Raw genomic sequence first — 15,617 nt, 5'->3', positions numbered from 1 at the left:
ACAATGTGTGCTGTGAGGTGGTTTGATCGAGTAAGTAACGTAAGGGTAAGAGAGATGTGTGGAAATAAAAAGAGCGTGGTTGAGAGAGCAGAAGAGGGTGTTTTGAAATGGTTTGGGCACAAGGAGAGAATGAGTGAGGAAAGATTGACCAAGAGGATATATGTGTTGGAGGTGGAGGGAACGAGGAGAAGAGGGAGACCAAATTGGAGGTGGAAAGATGGAGTGAAAAAGATTTTATATATATATATATATATATATATATATATATATATATATATATATATATATATATATATATATATATATATATATATATATGTATATACCAAGACGGGTCACTTAACCAAGCCGGGTCACATACTTGTCGGCCAGAGGGCCGTAGGTCACACAGCCGAGGAGGTTGCCCAACACGGAGGCGTGGAGGACCGTCTGGATCGCGTGCGCGCCCCCGCACGCCCATCCGAACTCAGTCGCTGCCGTCTCTTGGAAATACGTGGCATCGAAGTCGTAGCCGAAGACACACTCTTGAACGGATACGGACGAGAGGGGGTGGGGTTAGGCTACCTCTGGCACAGAAACGTCTGTTTACATATCAAAAATGTCCACATTTTGTTTTTGTTTTTCCCCCATCATTATTGTCTCATAGTTTTAACTCAGGTCAAAATTATAAAGTGCACTTTCGGGTAGTTATTCATTTACCAAATGGCGTCCTAGCTTCGTCTCTTCGTTGTATATCAACTGACTGTTATATGTCTCTCTCGTGTCTCCCCTGATGATGTGATTAAGACACGAAAGTGCACTTGGGAACTTATCGTGTTTCATTTCCCCCGTGGACTCATAGGAATATTTTTCTTCTTTCATACTATCGCCATTTCCCGCATTAGCGAGGTAGCGTTAAGAACAGAGGACTGGGCCTTTGAAGGAAAATCTTCACCTGGTCCCCTTCTCTGTTCCCTCTTTTGGAAAATTAAAAAAAAAAACGAGAGGGGAGGACTATAATATATATATATATATATATATATATATATATATATATATATATATATATATATTGTGTCTCCCGTGATGATGTGATTATCAGACGAAAGTGCACTTGGCAAGTTATCGTGTTTCCATCCCCTGGTGTGTTCTGCCTCACCTGTAGTGAAGTTCTCTGGCAGCGTCTGCGGGTGTTGAGCAGCCCAGGCCTCAGCCGCCGCCAGGTACCTCTGCCGGAGCTCCTGCTGGGGGTCGTGGCGCAGGTCGCTACGACTCCAGCTGTCGTTCATGGCCGCCGGGAAGTCGTACAGGCTGCACGAGCTCAGTTCCCCTGAGTCGTCCCTGCGACGGATGGCAAAAGAGAGATAAAGAGTCGGTCAAGAGCCAGTGGGGGTAGTTCATTTGCCCCGCCCGGGGCTCGAACCCAGACCCTTATGATCCGTGGATGGCAACCCTGAGCTACGGGTGTGTGTGTGTATATATATATATATATATATATATATATATATATATATATATATATATATATATATATATATATATATATATATATATACCCCGGTATACCACGTAGTTCCAATTCACTCTATTCCTTGCACGCCTTTCACCCTCCTGCATATAACACGTGGAAGAACCACCTCCACCAGGAGGAGGAAGAGGCTCACCTCGGGGTGGTGAAGTTCCTCCACTGGTCGTGGGAGAAGGAGCTGGGTGGAGGAGGGAGCGAGCAGCTCCTGCTGGGGATGTACACCATGAGCAGGATGTTCAGGTAAGCACAGGGCGCCAGGAGGCACACGGGGGCGACCCACGCCCACACCAGCAGTCTCTCGTACTTGCCACGCCTGTCCGCCCACCTCAGCACGGCGTCTAATTGGCTGCCCTCGATGCTCGAACACTCAGCTCCTCCCACGGGTGCGTCCTCGTCCAATCCGTTGCTCTGGAGCTTCGCCTCAGCCACGCCCACAAGGGTACCACCCCCGTTCTCCTCCAATTGCCGGCTGGTTTTCTTGTGGGCTCCGCCCACTACCTCCGCCGTCTCGTCCATGATTGGACAGCTGGTGCTGAGGAGGGAGGAACAGCTAGGGTGTACTAAGGCTGGTTATAGGTGAGGTTAGGTGTTTGGTCGTGGTTGTGGAAGGGTAGGAGGGGGGGGGGGGGAAGGGACCCAATTCTTGGTGGTTTGGTTGTTTAGATCGCTGTAGGGGGGGGGGTAATTATGGAAGATGGGGTGAGGGTAGTTCACTACGTAGACAGGTGGTTCATGGAGGTGTGGCTAGGGCGTCGTGGTTGTAGGACCAGCTGGGCTTGACAGCTGGTGGGGAAATACAAAAACAGATTAACATTAATCCCAAAAAAAACAGATTAGCATTAATCCCCAAAAAGAACAGAATAGCATTAATCCCTCCAAAAACAGATTAGCATTAATCCCCCAAAAGAAGAGAATAGCATTAATCCCCCAAAAACAGATTAGCATTAATCCCCAAAAAAACAGATTAGCATTAACCCCCAAAAAACAGATTAGCATTAATCCCCAAAAAACAGATTAGCATTAATCCCAAAAAAACAGATTAGCATTAATCCCGGATTTCGTCTTCCACAGAGCTTTCACTACCTCTTCTCTGTTTGCCAAATCATTCTCCCTGACCCTCTCACTTCGCACACCACCTCGACCAAAACACCCTATATCTACCACTCGTATCATCGAACTCATTCAACATACCTTCAAAATACTCACTCCATCTTCTCACATCACCACAATGTCATTACCTCCCCATTAGCCCCCTTCACCGATGTTCCCATTTGTTCTCACGCACTTTATTAACCTCCTTTCAAAACATCTTTTTATTCTCCTACATAAGTTAGTGTGACTAATATTTGTCTGGGAATTAAGGTTAATTGGAAATATGTCTGGTGGGGAGGTATTGAAAATGGACTGAGGATGTTAGATGTTAAATGCATTTCAGGTCATACATGTGTTTTGTCAGTGTTTACGTGTGTTTGAGGTTAGGGAATATATGATGTAGAGGTTGTAGATGTGTTTATTTCTACTCTACAGTTAGTGGTTATGAAGAATTTTGTGCCCAGTATGTTAGGCTAGGATTGCGTTGCAAGAGTTTTTGGTTTCACTGTTAAGATGAAGGGAGTTTGTGTTTACTACGTAGTGTTTATTCTGAGTGTTTTGTGTTGTTTGTACCTCCATAAAGTTCACTTTCCTGGAATGAATGTGATTACTGTATGAGGAATTGTTTGAGCCTAGCCCACACAATAAGTTTGAATCAAGTGCACAAGAATTTTGAAAACATATACAGATGCTCCACGGTTTACGGGTGACTCAACGATTGGAGATCTCATAACTCAGCCACAATAATTTGCTTTAATAACGGAAATGCATCTGGAGGAACATACTTCCGACATTGCTATGGAACTCAATGACTTTTAGTGTAAATTTGGCCCATATTTCTCACTCACAATGCCTGGAGAGGAACTTAATAATGAGTGGAGGAGACTGAAATGAATGCCAGGGGAAAAAAAAACATGTCTTTGTGCTCACCTGGGCTGGCTACCTTGACAGTACATACAATTTGGAAGGACATGTTAAATGTTTGGTACCTTTGAAATCAACTGTCATAACCAAAGAGCCAGCTGGTGCTGTTTACAAGTTGAAAACTTATGACTTTGTGATGGAAGATCCGATTCAATACGTGTACAGAAATCTTGATGCAAAAATTTGTAGCCAGTCTGGGATGGCCACAGCCTATCTAAGAATTATGCCAATTTTCATATGTTCAAGTGATGGGTGAGTCTAATTGTAATTGGGATTATGGTTAATGGTTTCTTGTTTTTTTTTTTAAGTTTAATGATTTACCTCATTTTTTTTAGTTACAATCTCTCGTATTTCTATAGCTCAGTGTGGCGTTTCAAGAGCCAGTGTAGGCCTATGGTGCCTACAGAAAACAGGCACCACACATGATGCACTACCAAAGAAAACGAACTGGTCATTGGGAAAGAGGAGGTTCAGTTAATTCCTTGAGATAATTTTTTTCTCAGTGAAATTACATGAGTTTTCGACTTGCCGATATTTTGACTTACGCAGGAACATAACCCTGCCATAATTTGGCTAAGAAATCTGCAAATCACACCAAAAAAAACATAATTCTGTTCTTTGTATTACAATGCATACCTCAGGTTACACTATTAGTGTAGCTTATGTAGTTTATTATCGAGTATAAATGACAGACTCTACCTCTACAGAACACTGATGAAATGGATGAAGAGGAGAGAAATTCTGGGAGGACGAGGAGGAGGAAGAACTCGTGTTCAGAAAACTTCTTGAGATACGAAACCTTTGCTTCCTAGGCAATGGTAGGACAGAGTAAGTACAAATATATGACCTGTACCAAAAGAAGGATGAACAAAGTGTACAGTAAATACAAATATATGACCTGTACCAAAAGAAGGATGAACAAAGTGTACAGTAAGTACAAATATATGACCTGTACCAAAAGAAGGATGAACAAAGTGTACAGTAAGTACAAATATATGACCCTGTACCAAAAGAAGGATGAACAAAGTGTACAGTATCCTGTGTCATGGTTCCGTCATCATTTGTTTCAGTTTCAGTCCTTTGTAGTATTCATAGTGGATGATTTGAGAGAAAGACTGAAGTTTAGTTTGCTTAGAATGATTGGGTAATGCATAGGTTTCAGTGAATAATTATTTATAGTCGTTACAGTGTTATTTACTCCCATAATTGAACTGCACCTCTCATATTGTCCATTATTAATGACCCGGAGTGAAGTCTCCTTACCCATACACGAGGCAAGGTATTCCTTTATCCAAAGGATGTATGATATCATCTCCTCTTCATCCACTGATCTTATAAGGCATAGAGCATTATATCCCTGGAGATAAGGGAGAAAAGAATACTTCCCACGTATTCCCTGCGTGTCGTAGAAGGCGACTAAAAGGGGAGGAAGCGGGGGGGCTGGAAATCCTCCCCTCTTGTTTTTTTTTTCAATTTTCCAAAAGAAGGAACAGAGAAGGGGGCCAGGTGAGGATATTCCCTCAGAGGCCCAGTCCTCTGTTCTTAACGCTACCTTGCTAATGCGGGAAATGGAGAATAGTTTGAAAGAAAGAAAGAACATTAGAATGGAAAAACTGAACGTCATTAATACTCCCTTTTTCATTTTCTTTATCATTATTGATGGCTTGCTTTTAGATATTGTATGCGAATTGGTTTATTTTTTGTAGTTGGTACAATTTAAATATGAATTGTCCTAAACCAATTTGAAAAGTAATGGTGCTTCACATTTTCCATTAGCGTTGTTGCTTCTCACTGTTAAGACAGAATTTACAGTAACATGAGAATCTCAGGGATACTCCTTAGTGCTACATCATGATAGTGTTTCCTTTCATCTAATTCATCAAGAATCAGTATTCTTGTATCATAGTCTTACTTCACAGAGGCAGATGTTCTTAAACTTACATTGTGTTTTTGATATGGGCAGCTGTAATGATCTGTAAGTCATTTTGCATATCTATAGATTATATTCGTCTGGACTTCATAGATGAAAAACTCTGAACAGATTTTAGGGTGTCAGGGCCTTGATATTCTTTTCAATAAGAGTTTATGCCCATTTTTTTTCTCCCTAAGTTAAAAATTTACTTTACTGATATTACAGGTTCTCAAACGTAACAGTATGCATTGGGATAAATACAGTAAAGTTGATTAGGTGGAAATTTTACGATAGGATAAATTACAATCATGGCGTAGACTTCACTATTTGTTATATAAGTACCTTTGATGCGTTCCTTTTGTCTGTAGTAAATGCTATAGTAATGTTCTTATTACAGTGCAGAATATTGCTGTCTTTGACTGGGAGGAAGATGTGTATGATCCTTTTGAAATAACTGTGGCAAGGAGCAGAGAAGCCAGCAGTAAACCCATGAATGATCTTTTTGAAATAACTGTGGCAAGAAGTGTAGAAGCCAGCCACGAACACAACAGTTTAATGGTAATTATAATTAGATCCTTGTAGCATGAGTATTAATTTTTCTCTCTTGACATTCTACATCTTCCTCACACCTGGTGAGCAATGTGGTGAGAATGATCTTTCATATATTCTCAGTAGCATGGATGGTGGATGCAAGTCTGCATTTACAAAACCTATTGCTGGTAGTAATTCCATCCAACTGCATTCAAAACTGGTTGTTGGATCCTCCCTCATTGACATTTCTGATCGCTTTCACACTCTCAATGCTTTCAGTGTTCTGTGCCATCATAGCCATTTGTACAGTGCCCCGCACAACCATTGTGGGTTTTTAACTTTGGCACCTATATGTAGATTCACCTGCAAGTGCATGATTTCACATCTCATTCCCAGACTTCTGTCGAAACCGAAAAACACGGCTGGAAAAATGTTGTCAGAGTTAGTGGAGATGTATCAGTATTTCAGAAAGTGCAATGTAAACATTTTCTCCGGTTTTAGTTTACACTCACGTAAATTTTGATGTTCGCCCTAGCCCACTCCATTTTACCTTCTTGTGGGAACTATGCAATAGCAAATGAAGATGTCTTCCATGGAAATGGAGAGATGGAAAAGTTTCATCCCAAAATCAGTATTTGCCAAGCACATTCTCAAACACTTTTGTCCAGTGGGTTTACCTGCTCAATCACTTAGATATCTAATGACAAGATCCATGAAAGGTAATAGATTTACAGGACAGTTCAATGTGTGCTATGACTATAACAGAAGGGGATGTAGTAAGGCATATTGTAGTGATCTTCATGTATGTCAGTGTGTTTTCCAACTAAGTGTGCTATCCCAAGATGTAACCTTAACCATAACAAACACCTGTGACTGTTGTGAGAGAATAAGGGGTTGTGGGTTTTCCACTAACGAAACCCAGCGAGATGTAACGAAGACTTTGTTGGCTGCTTTCCCTTCTTTAGATAATGGAGGCCCAGCAAAAGAAGTGGGAATTTTATCAACCCAGGCAGCATCTAACAGTAGCAACAGCAGGATGCAGGAGGTAGAGACAACAGATGGAACACTAATCCATCAAGAAGTGGAAGTGTATCTCGAGGAAATGTTAAAAGTGATGAGTGTGCAAGAGGGGGGTTAAGATGGATCTTAAACATTCTTCCAGCAGCAAAGAATGGAAAATGCCGGACCGTGCGGTCACATTATGGAGACGCTGACATTGACGAGATCTACTTCAATTCAGTTGACAGTACTTGCAAGTACGAGAATAATGGATGCCAGAGACTCCACGCTACACAACATTTCCATTGGCAGATCAGTGAACAGAGTAAAAGTTGGCTCAATTTACGACCTCACCAGGTCAACCAACTGGAGCGAGCCTTCTGCAACCCAACTGAAGATGGGGTGGTCATCCCACGCCTCGATCCTGCAAAGCTTCATTCTTCTATACAGCCTCTTGTAACTCTTCTTGGTCGTGACACTTGGCATGCTATGGTTCTAAGGAATCCTGACTTTTCTAAAATCCTGTACTTACGTAGACTATGTGCAGAGTTCATTGCTGGACAGAAAATTGCAGCGAGCATTTACCGCTGGTTCTTCATGGACAGAAACAAGAAATGGGTTGAGTATGGCCAAGTCGACACAGCTGGTGAAGCAAAGCTAGTAAGCCCTGTCACCTCAGATGGTACTGAAAAGCACTTCCTTCAGAGTCAAAACATTCCTTTAACCTTCTGTTCTCGACTTCCGTACGATGACGCAGACCAATCAATCAAACCCATGTTGAACGGGAAGTACGCCGACGGCATGAAACCCATCTGAAAGACGATGGTTTGAAAGAGTGGGGCCAGAGGGCTTCCATTAACGGAACGCGCACCAACGTGGTATCCAATGCAGACACATTAACGCTTTTCGTGATGTGTGTGTGTGTGTGTGTGTGTGTGAGTGTAGCTGTGGCAAAAAGGTCGACAAAAGTACCGAAGGGGGTGCGCCCCCTTTAAAGAATCAGAAACCTCCTTTTCTTGTGGAAACCTTGAAGATGGCCGAATGGCCAACGGCCCCCGGGGACTAGGGAGACTTATGTAAGGAAAATGTTTTTACGGCAACGCGACTTTGGTTCCGTCCAAGCGCTTATTTGTGCCTCAAACTTTGACTGGAAGACTTCCGAAACAGCAGCGACCATTTTAATGGGGAGTTGGGGTTTAAGTTTTTCTTGGTTGGTGCGGCGGGGGTATGTTCGTTTCTTGGTTGGGTGACGGCGGGATATTCCTTTTTTACCGGGGGTTTTTTGTTTCACCAATACGTTTTGGTTTCAAAAATGGGTAATTTGTTTTTGGTTTAAAAATAAACGTTTTGGTTTCCCTGGGGTTAAACTTTTTTTGGTACCGGGGTATTTCGGTTTTTGGTCCGGGAACGTTTTTGGTTTCACCTGGGAACGTTTTTTGTTTCACCAACCCCTTCTTTGGGTTCACCTGGGGGTTTCCCGTTTTGGCCCCAAAGGGGGTAAACGTTTTGGTTTAACCCTGGGGTACGTTTTTGGTTCAAATATTTTCCCCTTTTGGTTTCCAGGGGGTACGGTTTTTGGGACCCCAAATTTTCGGGTTTTGGTTTACCTGGGGTAAACCCGGGGTTTTTTATGGGAAAATTTCTTTTTTTCGAATGGGAATTCTTTTTTTCGATGGGGAAATTTTTTTTTTTCGATGGGGAAAATTTTTTTTGTTCGATTGGAATTTCCCTTTTTTTCGTTTAGGGGAAATTTTAAAAAGTTCCCCCCGAATTAGTTACATGTAAAAAGAATATGAAAAAAAACAAAATTAACGGATTAATTAAAATCAATAATAAAAAAAATTTTGGAATTAAACTTTTAAAAAATTGGGCCCCCCCCCAAACCCTTTTGATAAATAAATTTTTTCACAATTTAAAACCCCCTTATTATTGATTCATTTTAAACCCGGGGAATATATAAATTTAAAAAAAAACCCAATTTTTTTTTATATTAAATTAAAAAAAATATATTTATATTAAAAATATAAAAATTATATTAATATAAATATAAAATTTTAAATTTAAAAAAAAATTTTAAAAAATTTTAAATATTTTAAATAAAAAAATTTTTTTGAATTTTCCCAAAAGATTCCCGGGGGAAATAACAATAATCCCCAATGGATTTCAAAATAACACATAAAAAAAAAAAATAATTCAGTTTTATAAATAAAAAGAAAACAACGATTTTTGATATTCCCAGTTCCCCCATATGGATATCAAAAAAAACCCCTTAACCACGTTTTATTTTTTCCCTTGATAAAAAAATTTTTATATTAAAAAATATTAAAAAATTATTAAAAAATATTAAAAATTTTAAAAAAAAAATATATATTAAAATATTTAAAAATTTTTTTAATTTCCATATAACTGTTTTGTTTTTCCCTTTTTCCCCTTTATGGAGAAATTCCTTTGAGAATGAGCTGAAGTCTTGGCCAAGCTGTACCTAGCCAACATGACTGAGAGAACATGTAAAATGGATGACCAGTAGTGGCGGCCAGCAACACAGGATTTTAAAACGAGTCGGTGTTCATTAGTGTTTCATACACGTTGGCTCAGGCTCCACAGTAGCTTCACCTGACCCTCTGACCTCAGCAAGTTGAACAAGGTCACACCATTGGCTATACCAAACGCTTTTATTTATTTATTTATTTGTTTATTGACATCACTTGTGGGGGGGTGGGGGTTCGTCCGTGGTATCCATCTCCACCGCCTTCTCCATACATGTTTTCTTAAGATGTTTCACGACATAACGAATTATTAAACCACGAATTATTATGGAATATTCAACAGATTATTAAACCACGAATTATTATGGAATATTCAACAAATTATTAAACCACGAATTATTATGGAATATTCAACAAATTATTAAACCACGAATTATTATGGAATATTCAACAAATTATTAAACCACGAATTATTATGGAATATTCAACAAATTATTAAACCACGAATTATTATGGAATATTCAACAAATTATTAAACCACGAATTATTATGGAATATTCAACAAATGATTAAACCACGAATTATTATGGAATATTCAACAAATTATTAAACTACGAATTATTATGGAATATTCAACAAATGATTAAACCACGAATTATTATGGAATATTCAACAGATTATTAAACTACGAATTATTATGGAATATTCAACAAATGATTAAACTACGAATTATTATGGAATATTCAACAAATGATTAAACCACGAATTATTATGGAATATTCAACAAACTATCAAACCACGAATTATTATGGAATATTCAACAGATTATTAAACCACGAATTATTATGGAATATTCAACAAATTATTAAACCACGAATTATTATGGAATATTCAACAAATGATTAAACCACGAATTATTATGGAATATTCAACAGATTATTAAACCACGAATTATTATGGAATATTCAACAAATTATTAAACTACGAATTATTATGGAATATTCAACAAATGATTAAACTACGAATTATTATGGAATATTCAACAAATGATTAAACCACGAATTATTATGGAATATTCAACAAATTATCAAACCACGAATTATTATGGAATATTCAACAAATGATTAAACCACGAATTATTATGGAATATTCAACAAATTATTAAACCACGAATCATTATGGAATATTCAACAAATGATTAAACCACGAATCATTATGGAATATTCAACAAATCATTAAACCACGAATTATGGAATATTCAACAAATGATTAAACCACGAATTATTATGGAATATTTAACAAATGATTAAACCACGAATTATTATGGAGTATTCAACAAATTATTAAACCACGAATTATTATGGAATATTCAACAAATGATTAAACCACGAATTATTATGGAATATTTAACAAATGATTAAACAACGAATTATTATGGAATATTCAACAAATGATTAAACCACGAATTATTATGGAATATTCAACAAATTATTAAACCACGAATCATTATGGAATATTCAACAAATGATTAAACCACGAATCATTATGGAATATTCAACAAATGATTAAACTACGAATTATTATGGAATATTCAACAAATGATTAAACCACGAATTATTATGGAATATTCAACAAATGATTAAACCACGAATCATTATGGAATATTCAACAAATGATTAAACCACGAATCATTATGGAATATTCAACAAATGATTAAACCACGAATCATTATGGAATATTCAACAAATGATTAAACCACGAATCATTATGGAATATTCAACAAATTATTAAACCACGAATCATTATGGAATATTCAACAAATGATTAAACCACGAATCATTATGGAATATTCAACAAATGATTAAACTACGAATTATTATGGAATATTCAACAAATGATTAAACCACGAATTATTATGGAATATTCAACAAACTATCAAACCACGAATTATTATGGAATATTCAACAGATTATTAAACCACGAATTATTATGGAATATTCAACAAATGATTAAACCACGAATTATTATGGAATATTCAACAAATTATTAAACCACGAATTATTATGGAATATTCAACAAATGATTAAACTACGAACTATTATGGAATATTCAACAAATGATTAAACCACGAATTATTATGGAATATTCAACAAATGATTAAACTACGAACTATTATGGAATATTCAACAAATGATTAAACCACGAATTATTATGGAATATTCAACAAATGATTAAACCACGAATTATTATGGAATATTCAACAAATGATTAAACCACGAATTATTATGGAATATTCAACAAATGATTAAACCACGAATCATTATGGAATATTCAACAAATGATTAAACTACGAACTATTATGGAATATTCAACAAATGATTAAACCACGAATTATTATGGAATATTCAACAAATGATTAAACCACGAATTATTATGGAATATTCAACAAATGATTAAACCACGAATTATTATGGAATATTCAACAAATGATTAAACCACGAATTATTATGGAATATTCAACAGATTATTAAACCACGAATTATTATGGAATATTCAACAAATGATTAAACCACGAATTATTATGGAATATTCAACAAATGATTAAACCACGAATTATTATGGAATATTCGACAGATTATTAAACCACGAATTATTATGGAATATTCAACAAATTATTAAACCTCGAATTATTATGGAATATTCAACAAATGATTAAACCACGAATTATTATGGAATATTCAACAGATTATTAAACCACGAATTATTATGGAATATTCAACAAATGATTAAACTACGAATTATTATGGAATATTCAACAAATGATTAAACCACGAATTATTATGGAATATTCAACAAATTATTAAACCACGAATTATTATGGAATATTCAACAAACTATCAAACCACGAATTATTATGGAATATTCAACAGATTATTAAACCACGAATTATTATGGAATATTCAACAAATTATTAAACCACGAATTATTATGGAATATTCAACAAACTATCAAACCACTAATTATTATGGAATATTCAACAAATGATTAAACCACGAATTATTATGGAATATTCAACAAATGATTAAACCACGAATTATTATGGAATATTCAACAAACTATCAAACCACGAATTATTATGGAATATTCAACAGATTATTAAACCACGAATTATTATGGAATATTCAACAAATTATTAAACCACGAATTATTATGGAATATTCAACAAATGATTAAACCACGAATTATTATGGAATATTCAACAAATGATTAAACCACGAATTATTATGGAATATTCAACAGATTATTAAACTACGAATTATTATGGAATATTCAACAAATGATTAAACTACGAATTATTATGGAATATTCAACAAATGATTAAACCACGAATTATTATGGAATATTCAACAAACTATTAAACCACGAATTATTATGGAATATTCAACAGATTATTAAACCACGAATTATTATGGAATATTCAACAAATGATTAAACCACGAATTATTATGGAATATTCAACAAATTATTAAACCACGAATCATTATGGAATATTCAACAAATGATTAAACCACGAATCATTATGGAATATTCAACAAATGATTAAACCACGAATTATGGAATATTCAACAAATTATTAAACCACGAATTATTATGGAATATTTAACAAATTATTAAACCACGAATTATTATGGAATATTCAACAAATTATTAAACCACGAATTATTATGGAATATTCAACAAATTATTAAACCACGAATTATGGAATATTCAACAAATTATTAAACCACGAATTATGGAATATTCAACAAATGATTAAACCACGAATTATGGAATATTCAACAAATGATTAAACCACGAATTATTATGGAATATTTAACAAATGATTAAACCACGAATTATTATGGAATATTCAACAAATTATTAAACCACGAATTATTATGGAATATTCAACAAATTATTAAACCACGAATTATTATGGAATATTCAACAAATTATTAAACCACGAATCATTATGGAATATTCAACAAATGATTAAAGCACGAATCATTATGGAATATTTAACAAATGATTAAACCACGAATTATTATGGAATATTCAACAAATTATTAAACCACGAATTATTATGGAATATTTAACAAATGATTAAACCACGAATTATGGAATATTCAACAAATGATTAAACCACGAATTATTATGGAATATTTAACAAATTACTAAACCACGAATTATTATGGAATATTCTATGATGACAGTGTCAAGGGAGGCAGTAAACAAATTGTTGTGTGGAGGGAAGGGAGGAGAAGGAGGAGGAGGAGGGAAGACAGGATGCTTCGTTTCCTCAATGAAGCTGTATTTTAGCTTCTGTGCCGCATGTCCATAGAGTCGAAAGTCAGTTGCTCTGAAGTGGAGTCTTAGAGTCCTTGTACTTCGCCTCCGCCCAAAAGACGTGATGGGGAAAAGAAATTATTGCAACTTAACAGACGCCATTATGACTGAGAGGACTGAGCACACTATGGCTGTTTAGAAGCTTGGACTTACGAGGTGATTATACCCTTGTGGTCGAGGATAGCGTATAATCAATGCTCATAAGGACATAACGTGATATTAGAGCAGTTAGCCCTCCACGTCATTTTCTGTGATGCTATGGATTTCACGTTTTCTTCTACAGTTTTCACGTAACAGGATCGTCTCAAGGTCATCCATATTGACCTGTTGAACCCACTTAGGGGATTAATGCCTAAGCCAGTGCCACTGTAGAAGAGCACTGAAAGCCAGTGCCACTGTAGAGGAGCACTGAAAGCCAGTGCCACTGTAGAGGAGCACTGAAAGCCAGTGCCACTGTAGAGGAGCACTGAAAGCCAGTGCCACTGTAGAGGAGCACTGAAAGCCAGTGCCACTGTAGAGGAACACTGAAAGCCAGTGCCACTGTAGAGGAGCACTGAAAGCCAGTGCCACTGTAGAGGAACACTGAAAGCCAGTGCCACTGTAGAGGAGCACTGAAAGCCAGTGCCACTGTAGAGGAGCACTGAAAGCCAGTGCCACTGTAGAGGAACACTGAAAGCCAGTGCCACTGTAGAGGAGCACTGAAAGCAAGTGCCACTGTAGAGGAGCACTGAAAGCCAGTGCCACTGTAGAGGAACACTGAAAGCCAGTGCCACTGTAGAGGAACAATGAAAGCAAGTGCCACTGTAGAGGAACACTGAAAGCCAGTGCCACTGTAGAGGAACACTGAAAGCCAGTGCCACTGTAGAGGAGCACTGAAAGCCAGTGCCACTGTAGAATATGAATAATAACATCATTAGTGCTGCTTAAGTTCATTAATAAATAAAACATCTTACTTAAATATCAATCTAAGATTTTTTTGATATCTGTAGATAGGAATATAAAACTTAATGGATTCCACTTAGAAAAATTACATTAATTGATTTCAAGAACTGTGATGGCTTCCTGAAAGCCAAAAATTTGTGTGGCTGGTGATATGTTAATTAATGGAATCCACGTAATTATGTTAATTAATGGAATCCACGTAATGCCTGACCACTCCTACCTGGCAGCTCCATTTTAATATTCATTCCATGTCTATAGTCAGGAGACGCGCACTGTGTCCAAAAGCAATTGGCCATCTTGGTTCAGTGTGGCCTGGGGGGGGGGGGGTTTAAATGTCACATAGGGGGTAAAAATGTTACAGGGGGGTAAAAATGTTACGGGGGGGGTTTAAAAATGTCCCATGGGAGGTAAAAATGTCACATTGGGGTGGGGCGGGGGAGAGAGGGCTCTGTTGTATACCGCTGGAGATAACATTTATATATATATATATATATATATATATATATATATATATATATATATATAATATATATATATATAAATCAGGGGCGCCATTTTATATGGCGTCATGACATCATCGTGTTTGGCGGTCGAACGAGGACTATATACATCGGACTATATACATCATCCTACAAGCGGTCAATGTCGGCTTAACGTCAATTTGTATAGTATCAAGGGCCTTCTTTTAGCCACGAAAAAGGGTCGAACTTTGACCCTTGAGCACGACAACAATAACAGCCTCGCGTACGATAATCTTCAAATTTTCCCCGACCACGACAACAACAACAACAGCCTCGCGTACGATAATCTTCAAATTTTCCCCGACCACGACAACAAT

The 15,617-nt window shown here is 36.8% G+C and overlaps 1 protein-coding gene across 16 annotated transcripts in view; it reads right to left on the bottom strand.

The window, feature by feature from the left end:
- The window catches only part of LOC139761103 (solute carrier family 22 member 7-like), a 124,565-nt gene that overhangs the window by 82,298 nt on the left and 26,650 nt on the right, over positions 1-15,617 (bottom strand). For 15 of the 16 annotated variants that reach the window (XM_071684990.1, XM_071684993.1, XM_071684995.1 and 12 more), the window contains exons 2-4: positions 1,644-2,290; positions 1,139-1,320; positions 362-524 (exon numbers count right to left, since the gene is read on the bottom strand). In XM_071684990.1, coding sequence (XP_071541091.1) covers positions 362-524; positions 1,139-1,320; positions 1,644-2,023 — 725 coding nt within the window. In that variant the 5' untranslated portion in view covers positions 2,024-2,290. The remainder of the gene's footprint in view (positions 1-361; positions 525-1,138; positions 1,321-1,643; positions 2,291-15,617) is intronic. The other variant, XM_071684992.1, reaches the window with a different exon arrangement.

This window comes from Panulirus ornatus, chromosome 39 (genome assembly GCF_036320965.1).
Source record: "Panulirus ornatus isolate Po-2019 chromosome 39, ASM3632096v1, whole genome shotgun sequence".
Lineage (NCBI taxonomy): Eukaryota > Metazoa > Arthropoda > Malacostraca > Decapoda > Palinuridae > Panulirus > Panulirus ornatus.
This window is presented reverse-complemented; position numbering and strand designations above follow the sequence as displayed.